At 51.1% G+C, this 18,800-nt stretch overlaps 1 protein-coding gene across 1 annotated transcript; it reads left to right on the forward strand.

Annotated features, from left to right (window-relative positions):
* The first annotated feature begins 1,141 nt into the window (after positions 1-1,141).
* On the forward strand, positions 1,142-13,669 carry ANKK1 (ankyrin repeat and kinase domain containing 1). Its single transcript, XM_033205579.1, is given in 11 exon segments — positions 1,142-1,295; positions 1,298-1,325; positions 6,850-7,144; positions 8,314-8,394; positions 8,397-8,482; positions 8,723-8,772; positions 9,426-9,578; positions 10,599-10,717; positions 11,354-11,390; positions 12,314-12,570; positions 12,614-13,669. Coding segments are annotated over 11 exon segments (2,316 nt in total).
* The last annotated feature ends 5,131 nt before the right edge of the window (positions 13,670-18,800 follow it).

An 18,800-nucleotide genomic window follows, 5' to 3' on the forward strand; every position in this document is an offset into this window, starting at 1 on the left:
CCTTTCTCTTTCTCCTTGAGGTTTCTTCGTGTCCACAGGGGGACACGTAGCTGTGTTCCTTAAGGTGCTCCGTGGTAAATGTTAGATTACTGCCTTTCTCCTATTATGGGAATATTTTCCTTCCAAGAATATGACATTACCTAGTAATAAGGACAAGAACGAGAAATAGAAGGGGGAAGGAGAAGTAGGAGGAGGAAAAGGAGGAAAAGGAGGAGGAGGAAGAAGAGAAGGGGGCTTTATATGTATTTTTTAAATGTTCTGTTTGGAGATAATTATAGATAAGCACACAGTTTTACTTATGCAGAGATCCCTGATACCCTCATCCAGTTTCCCCCAAAGGTAACATCTTATGTCACCTTTAAAAATATACTAGGTATATTAAACTAATATTATATTATATTATCATGTTATATTAGTATAATATTATACACATCCCTCTGAGGTTAGGTAGAGCACAGCCCCAGGAAGGGAGTCCCCTGCAGACAGGAGCCCAGCCTCCCCCGCCACTCTGTCCCTGCTGACCCCTCCTTGGTAACCTATAGCACACCAAGGCTGGCTGGCTAACAAACAAACAAAACCCCAACAAGAACAAAGGAAACATGAAACCAGTCAGACCAACAGATTCAGACCAGAAAATCCCCATTAAAATTGTTTCAGTCCCATACTTGCTGGATAGGGGCAGGGGTCCAGGCCTGAATCCTTCATAAACCCTCTTGAATACACTGCAGGAATGCATTAACCGATGTCACTTAGCGTTGGGCCTAAATAAACTGGATCCAACTTCTCAGGCTGGACTTCTTCCAGCTTCGGTTCACCTCTCAGCATCCCTCCCTACAGAGAACTGGGGAAAATCAAAGGCTGAGACGGGGGAAATGCGAGGGCTTCGGAGGGACATACCCTCTCCCCAGACCCAGGTCGCTCCATCCCTGCTGGGGCCTCAGGGCTCATGTCTGGGATTTCCCCACCTTTGCGGGGCAGGAGCGGCTCCTCTTGGGCGGGGAAGGAGGCAGTGCCGGCTCGTCTCCCCTTTCCCCTTTCCCGGACCGGAGGAGCAGGAAGCGGCTGCAGCCGGCTTCAGCCCCAGTGGGGAGTGCGCGGCGAGGAGACAGCATGAGAAGGGCCAGGCGGCCGCGCTGACCCCATGGCCGCCGACCCCACGGAGCAGCTGCTGGGCAGCCTCCCCATCTTCACTCGCGACGACTTCGAGAGCGACTGGCGCCTAGTGGCCAGCGGCGGCTTCAGCCAGGTGTTCCAGGCGCGGCACAGGCGCTGGCCGACGGAGTACGCCATCAAGTGCCCCCCTGCCTCCCACCCGATGCCACCAGGTACTGCCAGCCACGCCCTCCCCTTTCTCGGAGGAGAAACTGAGGCCCGGCAAGCTTTGGACCCAGGGAGCTTGCGAGGAAGGAATGGGCTGAGTTTGGGGCTGAGGACTGTCCCCCGCGGTGTCTCTGAATTCCACCCAGTAGTCTGAGCCTCCCAGGCGCAGCCATACCTGTCTCCCTAATCAAAATAGAACTGGCACACAATACTTGTTTGTAGACTCAACAGAGGTCAAAGGCAAGCGGGAATTACCTACTAAAGACTCCTTTATCCTATCTAACCTTCCGAACTTGTCCTGCCTCCTTCCATCCTTCTCTACAGCGCCTTCTTCCCCGGGTGTCCTGTGGCAATGACTGCTCTTGACTGCTCTCTGCCCCCCTCCTACCTACCCCAACTCTCAGGGCAGGGCTGAGCTTCCTGGGAGGCTGTGGCACTTTGCTCAGTGATCTGCAGGGAATCATGTTCTCTCCTCCCATGGTGGGTAGAGGGAGGAGGCCCCTCCCAACCAGTGCAGGCTGAGGAGGTGGAGGAATGGAGACTGCCCAACCTGATGGCCTGTACAGGCCCCTGGAAGGTCAAGTCTGGAGTTCTCTGATGTCTGTTTTTGTTTTTGTCCCTTGCTGTCGTCATGTGCACTATAGCCACGCCTTGACATGCCCCCATGTTTCTTTTCCTACCTCTTTCCCACTGTTTCCATTGTTCTCTGTCTTCCCATTGATTTGGGATCCAGTCTCATTCCCACTGGAGTTGCATATACTAACTGTGTGCTTGCACCTTGCAGCCATGAAGAAGACACTCGGGATGTTAAATCTGAGCATGATAACTATGTCCTCCTCCCAAGGCTCTAGGACATCAATTAGAGAGTTTGGGGCGGGAGCCTCTCCGACTGGCATCTGGCTTGGATGCTATCTGTGGTTCTCTAGGATTACCATGCAAACTCTTAAGACACAGCCTCAGGTGCCACACACTCAATTCCCAGGCCTTCCCCCACCTTATGAGGAGAGGAAAAATGAAATCGCCTAAGGCCCACTCACCTTCCTCCCTCAACATTTGCCTGTTGGTTTTGGAGGAGGGTCAGATTATGCTAGGATTTGTCTAAATCATTTATAGCCTTTGGAATATAGAACAAAATGAAACAGATGGCAGTGACATGATTACACTGTGAGACATTGATGCTAACTCCTGCCGCTTTCCCTTCCCAAGTTCTGGGAATTCCCTGGGTGGAGGGGGTAAGATAATTAATGGTAATTAAGGCTTAGTATGTGTGGATTACTATACTAGGAGCTTTCCATGGATTACTTTACTAGATCCTCTTTCCAGCTATTCATTCATTCATCCACTTGACAAACGCTTATTGCTCTTCTACTATGGTTCAGGCACTGTTCTACACCCTGGGATTAATGATGAATGCAACAGATGTGTCCTTTCTCTCCAGGAGCTTGCAGCCTAGGGAGAGGAAGACGTTAACCAGATAATCTTACATGTAAATGTAAATGTGCAACTGTGAGAAGCTTAAGAAGGGGAGATTTGTGGTTCTAAGAGAGCTCATTAATAGAAAGTTTGACTGAGATCAGAAAAGGCTTCCTTGAAGAAGTTACGCTACAGCTGAAATGTGAAGAATGAGTGAGTTAAGTAGGTGAGGAGGAGACAGTTTTCCAAGAACAGACAACAGAGTGTGCAAAGAATCTGTGGCTAGAGGGGCATGGTAAGTACAAAGATGGGAAAAGGCCATGATGGCTGGAGCTGGGAGAGTAAAAGAGCAGTGGAAAACCACTGAGCATTTACAGCCAGGTAGCGGTGGTGATAATGGGAGGGATTAATCAGAATTGCAGTATGGAGAATGCATTGGGAGGGGTACAGTGGATGCTGGTCAAGTTAGGAGATTGTTATCTTCATTCTGACAAGAGATGGGTAATGGGGGCTAGACTGGAGTGTTGGTAGTGGAGATAGGAAAGGATCGGGTTAAGCCATATTTAGAAGCTAAAAATCCACCTGACTTGGTGCTGAATTAGTCATGGGGAGGGTCATGATGAGGAAGAGGAGTATTAAAGCTAACTTGATGTCTGGCTTGCCCAAAGGAATGGAGGGTCCACTAAAATGTTCACTCCATGAGAGTGTCTGTTTTGGTCACAGCTCTGTCTCCTGTGCCTGGCACATAGTTGGTGTTCAATAAATATTTATTGAATGGCAGTGTTGACAATTAATGAAGAGAATATGAAAAGAGGCCTAGGTTTGGAGAGGAAGATCATGAGTTCAGCTTTGTACCTGTTGAGTTTCAGATGCCTTTAAATAGCCAAGAAGTGTTGTCAAGCGGACGGCAGAGTAAAGGTTGGTGTTAAGAATATTAAAACTTGGGAGTCATTTGTTGTAAGTGGTCATTAGAACTAGGGCATCAGGCTGGTCCTGGTGGCTCACACCTGTAATCCCAGCACTTTGGGAGGCCAAGGCCGGTGGATCACCTGAGTTCAGGAGTTCAAGACCAGACTGACCAATATGGTGAAACCCCGTTTCTACTAAAAATACAAAAATTAGTTGGGCGTGGTGGCAGGTGCCTCTAGTCCCAGCTACTCAGGAGGCTGAGACAGGAGAATTGCTTGAACCCAGGAGGCAGAGGTTGCAGTGAGCCAAGATCACGCCATTGCACTCCAGCGTAGGCGACAAAAATGAGACTCAGTCTCAAAAAAACAAAACAAAACAAAACAAAGGCATTTGAGATGCATTCATTCCAAGCACTAAGTGAAAAAAACAAAGTTCCTGACCTCATGAAGCTTATAATCTAAAGGAGGAAGACAAAATAAATAGCAAATGAATAATAAACTTTTTAGCTATAGTGCTCATGACCACCTGACAGTTCTTGATTACAATATCTAAGGAGAATTGAGAAGTCTGATTTTCTAAGAAATGGTTTGGTCTAAAAATATTAATGCCAGGGCCCCTGTGTATAGGGGAGATAAGAGTTGGGATGAGGTTGCTTTTTTTATAGAGACTCCTCTGTGAAATACACACTAATTAGGTACCATTTGAGTAGAGATTTGAAGCAAATGAAGGGGTAATCCATGTGGCTCTGTTAGGGAGGAGTGTTCTAGGCAGAGAGAACAACAGGTGCAAAGGTCCTGAGGTGGGACCACACTGGTCACGGTGGAGGAACAGTGGGAAGCCCGTGTGCCAGGAGCACAATGAAAGGGGAGTGATTAGGAGAGGAAGTCAGCAAGCTGTGCCTGGGGTTGGGGACAAATCTTGTAGGACTTTGTCAGCCATGAAGGAACTTTGGCTTTTACCGTGATGAGGAGAGCCATTGGAGAAGGGCGGTGACATGCTGTGACTTAGATTTTAAAATATGACTTTGGCTGCTGGGTTGAGAATGATTGTGGAGAGGAAGCGGGAAAAAGAGAGAGTCCAATTAGGAGGCTTGGGCCAAGATGCACCTTGCGGGAGAGGTGGTGAGAAGTGGTCAGCTTGTTGCTCAACAGTACTTTGAAGCTGGAGCTGGCAGGATTTGCAAAGACTTGGATGTAGGAAGTGAGAGGGAGAAAGGAGTCAAAGATGACACGAGGGTTCTATTCTGAGGACTAGAAGGACAGAGGCCCCATTCACTGAAATGATGAAAACTGTAGGAAGAGCAGGTTTCAGGGGAATATCAGGAGGTTAGCTTTACACGCATTTGGTATTGAATATCCAACTGGAGATGTCGAGATTGACCAGAGAAAGATTATAGAGGGAGAGGAGCAAAGAAGAGGGGGCTTGAACCAAGCCTGGTGGTCAAGTAACATGATATGAGCTTGCAAAGGAAACAGAGAGGAAGTGACCAGAAAGGCAGGAGAAACGCAGGAGAATGTTGACACATGGCTCAGGTAATGGAGTTTCAAGAAAAAGAGTCAGAGATCTGAACTATACACTGAGAAGTGAAAACTGTTGGTTAGATACAGCAATATAGAGGCTGTTGGTGACTTTAGCCACAGGTGTTCAGGGAAGTGCAGGTACCAAAAACTAGATGAAAGTGGGTGCAGCAAGATGAGGAAGAGGAGAGACAGCAGTCAATGCTCTCAAGACTTCTGGGTATGAAGCTATGAAAGAACTGTGCAAGGCAGTTACAATAATTCCCAGTTTTTAGTTTAGAAACTGAGGCCCAGAGGATCCACTTGCCCAGGGTCATGCAGGTAATAAAGGGTGAAACTGGGATTTGAAATCAGGGCAGTGTGATTCCCACATCCCATGCTTTTTTCCACGTCATGGCAGATGTCACTGGTTCCTGTGAACCCAAGAGGATGAGAGAAGACAGATTAAAAATATCGCAGAGGTGGAGAAGAGATCTCTGGCACAAGTAAACAAGAATAGGAGAAACCTACAGTAGCCAACCCGTCCAGATGCCAGGAAGAGCATGTGGTTTTCCTGAAGGTTGGGGCTCTCCAGTTGGCTTCCCAGGGAGGCCCCGGAAGCACATTGCCAGCAGGCTCTGACTACAGCAGCATCACAGTTTTGCAAATACTGTGCTCTCAAATCTGTCATTTTTCCTTAATCCCCATCCCCGCAATCCCAAAACAATCCATATTTACTGTTCCGTGGGCACATACAGTGAAATGAGCAACAGGGTTTACAAATGCTTATTTTGTAAGGCCTTCCCTTAAGTTGTGACTTCTGTTCCAATTCAACAAAGATGTACTGTGCAGTGCATGGCAATGTGCTGTGGGAATTATAAAGATGAATAATTACAGTTCATCCATAAAAATGGAAGAGTGTGCAGCTTTGGGAGATCATGCTTTGGAAGAACCCTGCAAAGGGAGGCTCAGGCTATGTGGGTGTTGAGAGATAGGGCTGGAGGGGATCAGGGGAGGAAGGCAGGGGCTATGAACATCCCGACAGGGCATGCACGCAGTGGGGGCTCCACAAATGCGGGGAATGCGGGGAAGTGCTCGTGCTCCACATACTATGTGATCCGAAAGGAACGAGAAGAAAGAAGGAGTGAAAGGGATGGAGAAAGGGAAAGAGATACCTTGAAGGTGGATAGTAAAAGGATTTACCAAAATATCAGCAGAGGCTAGCTCTGGAAGGTTGCATACCTGATTATTTATTTTTCTTTTATATAGCTCTCTATATTCCGTATGTTTCCTACAAGGTATACGTATGACTTCATAATTTAAATGGTAACAAGTGATGTTTTGAAGCAGAAGCATGAGGCATCATGTTGGTCCTCCAGGGGCTCAAAATCTACTAGGGGAGATAAACATAGAAACAAGCAACCAGAATAAATGGCAAACTGTGATATGCGCTTTTTTGTGGCCACCTTTGCAGAATAGACTGGCTCCTAAAGCTGCAAACTCCTTGACTTCCTGCCTTGTTGCTGCTGGACTGTAATCTATGCTGCCTGCTAAGTAGTGCTTCAGGTCTGTCCTCCTCCACTACCTTGCAAGTTCCCGAGGCTTCTCTGGGTCCCCGCAGCCTGGCATCACGGCTAGTTTATGTGTTCTGCTGGTTGCTATAGTAATGAACGGGTCACCCCCTTCCATATCTTGCTCCCCCTCTCCATAGCTCTGATGTGAATGACCTCATTGAAGAAGCTGCCAAAATGGAGAAGATCAAGTTTCAGCACATTGTGTCCATCTACGGGGTGGACAAGCAGCCCCTGGGTATTGTGATGGAGTTCATGGCCAGTGGCTCCCTGGAGAAGATGCTGCCCATCCACAGCCTCTGCTGGAAGCTCAAGTTCCACATCATCCACGAGACCAGCTTGGCCATGAACTTCCTGCACAGCATTAAGCCGCCTCTGCTCCACCTGGACCTCAAGCCAGGCAACATCCTTCTGGACAGCAACATGCATGTCAAAGTAAGGGCTCTGGCCAATTCTCTGCTCCCTTTCACTTGAGGGTTTCCTCCAGGTAAGCAGAATTATCCACCTGCCCGACGGGTCTGACAAGGGTTTTAGGCAGTTCCCTTCATGGACAAATTCCAAAGGCAGGGATCACACTGCAGCAGAGATGGCTAAGCAGTGAAATTTGGGGCATGAGGCTGGGTATCAGGATGCCTATAATAACCCTCTTTGGACTCAGTTTCCCATTTCTAAATTGGACAGAATAATCTCTATCCCCCCACACTTTCTTTTATTTGGATGGAGATGTGTGTAAATGAGACAATCCCTAAGAAAGGTTGTAATGGACATTCTTTCACTTCTTAAAACTCTTTTCTGCCCCAGGACCTTTGCACCTTCTGTTCCTCCACACCCCCCAATTTATCTAGCAAAGGTCTACTCACTATTCAGCTCTCAGCTTAAATATCACCTCCTCAGGGAGCTCTTCCCTGATCTACTCCAGCAGGTCCCCATTATATACCTTCACTGTACCTCTGATTCTCCATATTACTAACCCCAACATAGATATATAATCATAAGTGAAACACTTTCATTATTGGCTGGACCCCCCATTTGAATAAGTATTTACGAGGATATGGAGTGTGTGTGTTGGCAGGGTGTGTCTCATTTTTCTCATCTGCTGCCCAGTCCTTGGTCCACAGCCTTCCTGGGACTCAATGCATGGCCAACTTAGCAAGTGAATGACTCAATGGATGAGAGCAAAGGGAAGATAAATGTCCATGGTATAAGTGTTTCAGGGCCCCGGAGGTGAAATGAACAGCTCACGGAAGGTGGCAACTTCATTATCCATAGTCTCTGGATAATGGTAACACCTACCATCTCCTAACTACGTGCCAGGCACTGTTTAAGTGCTTTTTGCATGGTACTTCATTTAGTGCTCACAATAGCACTGTGAGTTAAACACTCATATTACTTCTACTTTACAGATGAAGAAACTGAGGCTCTGAGAAGATAAGTAATTTGGCCAAGATCATCCAGATAGTAAGTGGTAGTGCTAGGAGGGAGTGTCATAGAAAACCACTACTCTACCCTGGAACAGGCAGATAGCAGGAGGGGTGGGAAGCCATAGCTGTTTTCTGTTTATGTGACTCTATCGCGTCCTTATCCCTGCCCCTGCTTTCTCCCAGATTTCAGACTTCGGCCTGTCCAAGTGGATGGAATAGTCCACCCGGATGCAGTACATCGAGAGGTCGGCTCTGCGGGGCACGCTCAGCTACATCCCCCCCTCAGCTACATCCCCCCTGAGATATTCCTGGAGAGTAACAAGGCCCCGGGGCCCAAACATGATGTGTACAGGTGAGGAGGCCAGGCACAATGCCACACACACAGCAGGCAGCTTGCTGCCACCACCCTGCCTGGCCACTATGGCCCAAAGGGCAGGGCAGTGTGGGGATGAGGTCTGGCCCGAGGCAGAGGGCTGGGGAGGACTCTGGCTGGAGAGGTTTGCCTGGAGCTGTGTGAACCGTAGGTCCCCCAGGCTGGGGTGATCTTGGATGTTCAACTAAGTCATTCAGAAAGCGTTTTCTGCATCTACAGCTTTGCGATTGTCATCTGGGAGCTCCTCACTCAGAAGAAACCATACTCAGGTAAGCAGGCAGCTGTGGCTCTGTGTCGGGGGCAAGAGGGCCCCTGGGAGGGGCTCCTGGAAGGGGCTGTGGGAGGACTGAGGGTTGAGAGGGAGCGCAAGTCCAGGTGTGTGTGGAACTGTATTCTCTTCAGGGATTCCTCTCCTCACCCTCCTTCCTTCCTGCCTCTATTTCTAGAGCTCATGTCACAGCTAAAGGAAAGGGAAGGTCAGCCCAGTCCCCAGCCCATGCTTTGTGGCCCTCACTTCCTTGCTTCTAAAGTGGCCTTTCTGCCTTCTCATACCCCTGCCCCCTGCCACCTATCATGCCAGGTAAAGAGACGGCAGGAAACTTGGAAAACCTCGCAATGTTGAGACTCAGAGCCTTTACCTAGGCCTGTCTGTCAGCCCTGCTACTTTTGGACAGCACAGACCTGCAATGTGGGGTCATGTCTAGTCTTGACCTGGGAGGTGGCTGGAGCCAGACCAGAGAGACTTGGCTACTCAGCACAGAACCTCAAGTCGGTTGACAGTCTAGCTGTTTATTCACCAAGCATTTGTGGAGCCCCCACTGCATGCGTGCCCTGTCGGGATCCTCAGAGTCCCCGCCTTCCTCCCCTGCTCCCCTCCAGCCCTACCTCTCCACACCCACATAGCCTGAGCCTCCCTTTGCAGGGTTCAACATGATGATGATTATTATCCAAGTGACGGCAGGCATGCGGCCCTCCCTACAGCCTGTCTCTGACCAATGGCCAAGTGAGGCCCAGCAGTTGATGGACCTGATGAAATGCTGCTGGGACCAGGACCCCAAGAGGCCATGCTTTCTAGGTGTTCATCCAGCGCCCCTTGCCCAGGGACTGGGAGCTGGGCGCGGCTGGGAGGGGAGATGACTGGGCACTCCTGGGAGCTATGCAGAGAGACACTTTTGACCCTATGGCCTAGAAGGACTTTTTTTTTTTTTTTCCAGAAACATCCTCTCTGTGGGCTAGGCTGGAGTGTGGTGTTGCAATCATTCCTCACCATATGCTCAAACTCCTGGGCTCAAGAGATCCTCCCGCCTCAGCCTCCTGAGTAGCCAGAACAACAAGCACACCACTATGCCTGGCTAATTTGTAGATTTTTTTTTTTTTAAAGATGGGGTCTCACTGTGTTATTCAGGCTGTTCTCAAACTCCTGGCCTCAAGTGATCCTCCTGCCTCATCCTCCCCAAGTGCTGGGATTACAGGTGTGAGCCACTGTACCTGGCCTAGAAGGAATTTTTGAGGCAGAATCTGCATCACAGGGCTGGGAGGGCAGCATTGGGAGCCAGGAGTAGCTAAGGATGGGTTCTGGGCTCTGTATGTGTTAATGCGCATACCTGTGGGAGGCAGAGTAGAAAACCCTCGGTGCCAAAAGGCAGAAGCCACAGCATCTGGGCCTGGCCCTGTTTCCAAACTCTCCAGCCAGCCTTGCGTCCTTTCAGAGCTACTGTTCCCTCATTTGTAAAATGTTTCCAAGCCATGAGATCACAGGCCGGGGATGGCCCATGAGGTCATCCAGTCCTTTGGGGACTGTGAAAACGTACCTGTGTGTAAGTGTGCGCATCTTAGAGATCGCCTAACCTTGCCCCCTCAATCTGTAGGAAAGGACCCTGATAACTCAGAGGGTCAGTGACTTGCTGAAGGTGCCCCACCATGACCCAGGTTTCCTGCCATCTCATGCATGTATATGAACATATGTTCATATGCTCATATGTTCAACCCAGGAATGGATTTTTGGAGGAGACAGGAATATTAGGGCATCTAAAACAGGGAGGGTACTGTGGGCCAGCCTGTTGCTTCCTTTCCTGTTCTCCCATTCATGGAGCAGACATTACCATTAAGACAGACATACTGCTGTCTCTGCTGCAGAGTCCTGTTGTAGTCCCAAAGAGCGAGGCCCTGGCCAGGAAGGTGTCTTGCAAGCTGTTGCTGCGCCAGCCCCGGGAGGTGAGTGTGTGAGCTGAGCAGTCCTTACAGTCGTGCTAAGCTGGAGCCCGCTGTGTGGACTGTTGTGATCTCTGGCCAGACACTGAGCACTCATGCACAGCTCATTTCGGGGCCACCTCCATCCAGAGGGAACACCTTTCCCTAATTTGCACAAAGGTGTGCCAAGGGATAATGGTGACTGGAGCACAGAGCCCCTGGGAAGGATATACCTTCTCTCATATGCTTTGGACCAAGCTGCCTCCTGTCCTGCAAAAGAAGGCCTGGCTCTCCCAAGCTTTCATGCTGTGGGTGTCAACATCATCCCCCTGCTCTCCTGTCCCTACTCTCACACGGAAACCAGCCATGGGTTAGCATGGGGCTCCCCTGGCTGAACTCACAGATCCACCCTGAAGTTCACATGGCCCAAGTGGAAGGCAAGGCCCTGAGCTGCCTCTTTCTGGAGGGTTTTTCCAGCTCAGTGTTTTCCTCTGGAGTGATGGCGATAGTCATAGCAAAGGAGAAGGGTCTCCCAAGATAGAGTGGGCTGTGAGTCCTGACAGTGACCCGGAGTGCTGGAGAGAGGGAAGGAGGGGAGGAGGGCACAGGCTAGAACTGCACCACTGATCTCCACCTTGCCTGCTGGTTATGCCTCCCCAGGTGAATGAGGACATCAGTCAGGAACTGATGGACAGCGGTGAGTCTGGGTGCCACGGGTGGGACCAGAGAACTCACAGTAGAGAAAGTGGAGTCAAATCACACCCTTTCCCCATCTCCCTGGTCTCCCCCTCCTCCGCAGGCCTGTCACACATCCAGGGTTTGGGTGCCCTTTTCCAGCACCCAGCTGCATGTTCAGAAAGGCACATGCCCTCAGGGAGCCTGGCTGCCTCCCCTTCAGGTCTGTGTCCTTGCAAGACCGGATTTCCCCTTTCCTGACCTGAGAGGTGGAGCATTGGTTCTCAAGGCTAGCTACATGTTAGAATTGCTTGGGAAATTAAAAAAAAAAATGCTTTGCCTTGGGCACACCGTAGACTAATTAAACCAGAATCTGTGAGGGTTAGGCCTGGGTAGTAATCATTTATTCTAAAACTCCACTGGGTAGAGCAGAAGGATGTTGATCCTTAAGACCTCAGAGGGGAGTTTAGATCATAGAGCTCCAATCACAAGTTTATTTCCAACTTACAACTACTTACTTCCCCTCAGGCCCTGCCCTGAAAGCTCTTACCTACGTCATTTGTCCTTCAACGGTAGAAGGAGCTGGTCATTGTCTGTCCTGTCTTTGCTGATCAGATATGGAAGCTCAAAGAGGCAGTGAATTGGCTAAGGTCGGGGGATGCTGAGGGATAAAACCAGGATTTGCGCTCAGGCCTCCTGAGCCCACTGCTCTTTCTGCCTCATCTGTGGGGAAAGGACTGCAGGACTCAGTTCTCCAGGACGACAGAACCTGAACTTGAATAGTAATAGTTATGGCTGTGTAAAGAGCCATGCTTAGGAAAGGCATTGCCCTTACTGCTCTAGCCTCTGTTCTTGGATGGTACTTCCAGGGGGCAGGCAGATGGCCATGATAACCTCTGGACAGGTCACAGGTCTTTTATTTCAACCCCATCTTTCTCCCAGCAGACTCAGGAAACTACCTGAAGTGGGCCTTTCAGCTCTCCGACCGTGAGAATTTGGTCCCAAAAGATGGGGAACTGTGCATCTATGAGAACAAGGTCACCCCCCTCTACTTCCTGGTGGCCGAGGGCAGTGTGGAGCAGGTGAGGTTGTTGCTGGCCCATGAGGTAGACGTGGACTGCCAGACGGCCTCTGGATACACGCCCCTCCTGATCGCCGCCCAGGACCAGCGACTCTACCTCTGTGCCCTGCTTTTGGCACAAGCCACTCCTAGCCAGACACAGACACATACACAAACACACACAGTGGGGACATGGTGCCAATGCCAACCTAGTGGATGAGGACAGCTGGGCCCCACTGCACTTTGCAACCCAGAATGGGGATGCCCGCACTGTGCGCCTGCTCCTGGACCATGGGGCCTGTGTGGATGCCCAGGAACATGAGGGATGGACCCCTCTTCACCTGTCTGCACAGAATGACTTTGAGAATGTGGCACGGCTTCTGGTCTCCCGTCAGGCTGACCCCAACCTGCATGAGGCTGAGGGCAAGAACCCTCTCCACGTGGCTGCCTACTTTGGCCATGTTAGCCTGGTCAAGCTGCTGACCAGCCAGGGGGCTAAGCTGGATGCTCAGCAGAGACACCTGAAAACACCACTGCACCTGGCAGTAGAGCGGGGCAAAGTGAGGGCCATCCAACACCTGCTGAAGAGTGGAGCGGCCCCTGATGCCCTTGACCAGAGTGGCTACAGCCCACTGCACACTGCGGCTGCCAGAGGAAAATACCTGATCTGCAAGATGCTGCTCAGGTACGGAGCCAGCCTTGAGCTGCCCACCCACCAGGGCTGGACACCCCTGCATCTAGCAGCCTACAAGGGCCACCTGGCGATCATGCATCTGCTGGCAGAGAGCCACACAAACATGGGTGCTCTCAGAGCTATGAACTGGACTCGCCTGCACCTAGCTGCACGTCACAGGGAGGAGGCGGTGGTGTCGGCACTGCTGCAGTGCGGGGCTGGCCCCAATGCTGCAGGGCAGTCAGGCTGGACACCCCTCCACCTGGCGGTCCAGAGGGGCACCTTCCTGAGTGTCATCAACCTCCTGGAACATCACACGAATGTCCATACCCTCAACAAGGTGGGCTGGACACCTGCCCACCTGGCCGCCCTCAAGGGCAACACAGTCATCCTCAAAGTGCTGGTCAAGGAAGGCGCCCAGCTGGACATGCAGGATGGAGTAGGCTGCACACCCCTGCAACTGGCCCTCCACAGCCAAAAGAGGGTCATCATGTCCTTCCTAGAGGGCAAGGAGCCGTCAGTGGCCACTCTGGGTGGTTCTGAGCCAGGAGCCCAGCCAGAAATTTAGACAACTTGGCCAGGCATGGTGGCTTACACCTATAATCTCAGCACTTTGGGAGGCTGAGGCAGGCAGATCACCTGAGATCAAGAGTTTGAGGCCAGCCTGGCCAACATGGTGAAACCCTGTCTCTATTAAAAATACAAAATTTAGCTGGGTGTGGTGGCATGTGCCTATAATCCCAGCTACTAGGGAGGCTGAGGCAGGAGAATTCCTTGAACCCAGGAGGCAGAGGTTGCAGTGAGCTGAGATCACACCACTGCACTCCAGCCTGGGCAACAGAGCGAGACTCCATACACACACACACACACACACACACACACACACACACATATACATATATATATAAAGGAAGGAAGGATGGAAGGAAGGAAGGAAGAAAAGGAAGGAAGGAAGGAAGGAAGGAAGGAAGGAAGGAAGGAAGGAAGGAAGAAAAGGAAGGAAGGAAGGAATTTAGACAACTTAGGGCCTCTCGCCTGGATGGAGTAGGAATTGGTGAAAGTGCAGCTGGGCTTCTGGCAGGGCATCTTCCCCCTGCACTCTTCACCTGCCCCTTCAACCTCGAGAGGAGACAGGAACCTGGGTGACGGAGGCATGGGGAGAGGTATCACTGTGGCTGCAACTGAGGAAGGGGCCCTGACTTGGAAAGCTGCCTTCAACATGTCCTCCAGTCACTTCCAACAGAACCCAGGCTTCCTCCCCCTCCTTTTTGGGGATGCAAGCCCCCCAAATGAATCCCCTCTCCAGTCCAAGACACCTATGATCTTTTGCCACTCGCCTCTGAGTTCACAGGGGCCCTTGCATCCTAGCAGACCCCTTCTGAAGATGGTGGGAGGTACAGCAGTGAGGGAAGCAGAATCCTCCCATCTCATGTCTTGTGTTCTTGGCTCCTTACCTCAGGCTGGGGTGGGAGAGCCAGAGACATGTGCTTTGCTCAAGTGGCAGAAGCTAAAAGTTCAAAGGAGGTTTCTTCTTGCTATTTAAAGTCCCAGCCAGCCACCTGTTGCCGCACTGACCACAGCTTTCCAGTGCCCCTGATCCCAGTGCATGGGTCTCCCTCATGGCCTTTGCGGGATATAGGAAGGGTACACTCCAACTGTGGATAAGTCATCCTATGTGAGATGCGAGGTCTCTGGTCCCCAGTGCCACCCTTCACCCTTCATCATGTCCAGTTTTAAGGCCAGATTTCAAACTCTGAAGTCAAGAAAGCTGAGGCTCTGAGTCTCCTGTTTAGAGATGGATTAGCCTGTGGAACCAAGTTGCATATAGAGGCCAGTAGCGTTAGTATGGTGTGCTTGTATGCGATTTGTCTAATGTAGGGTATATGTGTGTGCATATGTGTGTTCACAGTAACTTTATGTGACCAGAGCCCTAGTTCAGCTTCCAGGAGAGCAGCCAACAATTTGGAGGGAGTGGGGACAGGATGAGTGTCCTGGGACTCTATCCTGCTCCTTCTATCTCCCTACACTGCTAGACAGCCCAGTAGAAGCAGCCCCTCCCACTCAAGGATGTTTTGCAATTGTCAGAGAAAAGGAATCATCTGTCCCACATATTGGCCAGCTCTGAGCCAAGCTGATTGGCAGGCCCACCTCTGCATGTCATTCTCCTGGGCTGGGTACTCCAGTCTGGGCATGGGGCCAGCAGCCAGCAGCCTGGCATCAGCATGGTGTGAGAGGTGGGGCAGAGGAAATGTGTTGCCCACGTGCAATCCTGTTGAATTAACAAGTCCCTTTCAGCAGAGCTAGCAGCTTTGTGTCCTCCATCCTTTGGCCTCTGGACCACAGCTCCAGCCTGTTGGGCCCTGGGCCCTTTACCACCGCCTTGCCATAGCTTATGGCCACCATGGAAGGTCAGATGTAAGCCCAGGAAGCTGGAGTGTGTCCTAGAGCCAGGGTTGTAAACTGAGCCTGCACATTAAAATCTCCTGGGCGAGGGGCTTTTAAAATATACCAACACCTGGCCCTACCCTCAACCAATTAAACGAGAACCTCCAGGGTAGGAACCTGGTGTGAGCATCATTAACAATTCCCAGGTGATTCTGAAGAGCACCCAGGCCTGAGAAGCACTGGGGCGTCCCCTGGTTTCTCTCTGTGCCCTTCCTTAGCATAACCCTGCAGACATCAGTGGCCAGCAGCTTGGGTGTCAGAGGTCTTTTTCTCTCCCATTTGGACTCCTGAGGACTGGGGGCAGGGGACACTCAGCTGACTGTTCCATCCTCCTACTCCCTGCTAGCTGTCCAGCTCAATCTCTTTAGTCTCACTGAGACTAAGCCTTAAGCAAAACCTGTAGTTAAGATGACCCTAGGAGTTCTATCTTTCCCAGAACATGCAGGAGCAGGAGGAGGGAAGTGGAGGAGGCACAGGGCTGTTTGCTTCTCCTTGCACTCAGAAGTCTCCACCTGCCAGGATCCTATCTGCCCTTCCAGATCTAACTCCAAATCTAGGACTCTGTGAGAGCCAGAGGAGGCTCTGGGGCTATATCCTTCCAGCCAGGGGAGCTCAGATCCATTGGTGTGAGTGATCAGAAAGGAACCAAAGGGGGAGAAGAGTAGCTGGCTGATCCTATTGGAAAGAGCTGAGAACAGAGAAAAGGCCTTGAAGAACAGAGTTAGAAAAAGTAGGTGATCCTTTGCACCTAGAGTCGAGGGATGCCATGTGGACAGGACTGTCTCTGGGAACCATTTCAGCTCTGGTGATCCTGAGTCTAGGCAGAGATTCTCACACCTCTGCTTCCTCCACTTCCTCTAAGAGATAACTCTTAGACGTGACTTCAGGCCAGCCCATGGCCCCTCATTACCTACCAGTGTCCTCTTCTGCCCTATCAAGCCACTCCTAGCCAGACACAGACACACACACACACCACACACACACACAGTATCCACTTTGAGTCCCATTTCAACACAGCTGCCTTCTAGAGCTTCCCTAAGGATGTTTAAAATTGGGTTTGAATGAGGCCCTTGAGATTCCCAAGGAGAAGGTCTCCAGTGGAAGTTCAAGCCTGATTTAGGGGAGACTGGGGATCAGGGGGATAAGAGCTCCCTAATTTCTTGCTGGGCATCTCCTCTTGGAGGTCCTGTAGACCCCTTCAACTCAAAATGTCCCAATCTAAGCATTCTCTTCTCCCTCCGCAAGCCTGACTTCACCCTTTATACTCCATTGTAGTTGAAGGTATCCAAACTCCTAACTTAGGAGCCATTCTGGACCAGCACTGGGAGGATGGAAGCCTTCTACATCCACACTGCTCAGTAGGATAGCCGCCAGCCACCAGTGCTGCTGAGCACTTGAAATGTGGCTCATGTGACCAAGGAATCAAGTTTTTTTTTATTTCAATAAATTAAATGTGGGTATCTAGCCACATGGGGACAGTGGACAGCACAGTCTATACCTGTCTTGCCACCTCCAGGCAGTTGCCATGTTGCATGGGGTCGATCAGGAAGGGGTTTTCTGGAAGATGCGTATGTTGAATGAGGACAAGGACAGAGCAGAAGAGGAGCAAAGCCTGGACTGGCTAGAAGGGGAGAGGATCAGCTGGGGAATGTGAAAGAGACACAGCTGCTATGGAGAGCAGACAGTGGCCAGCCGATGGAGGGACAGTGCTGTCCAGGTGTGGGTGGGGAGGTGCGTATTCGGTGGAGAGACCCTAATGTCATTCTGATTTGGGAGCTCCCACACAGGATGAGGGACAGTTGTGAGCTGCTGCCGGTTTCCCAGCAGAAGGAGGATGCAATCAGAACATGCTATGCATCCTAAAGACCTCTTCAGCTGTGTGCAGGATGAGGAAATGGGGGTCAGTGGTGGGAGATGGGGACCCTGCCCTATGGGACTTCAGAGCCAGGCACACCTGGCTTGGCATCCCAATTCTGCCCTTTGCTATCTGTGGACTTTACCAGACTTTCCAGGCTTTGGCATCTGTATTTATAACAGATTTGCTATCTCAGGGATGCAATTAGATCACGCCTATCTCCAGCACACATTGGTACTCACCGTCACTTCTCTCCTCTTCCAGCTTTCTGGTCCTGTCCTTTCTCACCAGTGTTACTCAAGTAACTCCCTCATTACCCTTTACCCATATGACAGCCTCCTTTCCCATCCTAAACTGTGCTTGAACCAATGCAGCCCACCTCAAGGAGGACATTCCTGGGTCCTGGGAGATGGCATCCCCTAGCCTAGCCATCCCCAGAGGTGCAGATAGCCCAGATTGTTCCACCTGGTTCTTTTCTTGTGCTGGGAGATGGAAGCTGTTGATGGAACCCTCCAGTTATGAGGCTGGGGATCCTAAAGGAGCAGGGAGTCTTGGCAAGCTGTCTCCACAGCAAAGTGTAGGGCAGAGGCCCAAACGGGCTGCCGCCACTGTCTAGATGGGAGGCAGGACTGCAGGGATCAGCAGAAAACTCCTCAGGGGTGAAAAGGCCTATGGGAAATGAGAAGACTGGGAAGACCATGTCCCTCTCCAAAGCCAACCTGAGGGGAGTGAGCCCCAGGGAGAGAATGACAAGGGGCAGGGCTGAGAAGGGGAGGAAACAGGGCTCCGGGCCTGTGGCAGGTAGGAGAGGAAGGAGGGAGCCCCAGGACTTCCTGCATACACAGATGGCAGCTCTGGGGTGATCTTGTGTTCAGGAACATCCTTTCCTGATGCCCCCCGCGCTTACCTATAGAACACATCTCACCAACATGTGAGGGCCTCCAGAGAGTTAGGGCTCCAGCCCACTCTGAAACCAGCCAGCCTTGCTGCCTTGCTGCAGCCCCCACCAGCCCCAGGCCCCTCTTCCTGCTAGTGCTGAAGACTGCTTCCACCGGTGCCTTCCGGGATCCTATCTGCCCTTCCAGATCCAACTTGCCTGTCCCTGCCCACGAAGACTTCTCCACTTGCCCCCTGGAGATGCTCACTCCTTCCTCAGGGGCATTCTGTTCCGACGCCCAATGTAGTGAGGTTGACAGAGCTGCTCTCAGGTCCACCTTCCTTGCTCATTGCATGCCACATCACCACACCCTACTTGTTTCTGCATTCCATCCAGTCCCCTCTTAGTGCCCTGGTGTCTGGGGCTCAGAGGCTGCTTCCTCCCTGCTCGCTGAATCGTATCACTGGTAGCAGGGGTCTTTGCTGTAAGGTCATGTAAGGGACAGAGGACGGGAACCAGGCT

The sequence above is a fragment of the Trachypithecus francoisi genome, unplaced genomic scaffold, assembly GCF_009764315.1.
Source record: "Trachypithecus francoisi isolate TF-2019V2 unplaced genomic scaffold, Tfra_2.0 Lachesis_group8, whole genome shotgun sequence".
Classification (NCBI taxonomy): Eukaryota; Metazoa; Chordata; class Mammalia; order Primates; family Cercopithecidae; genus Trachypithecus; species Trachypithecus francoisi.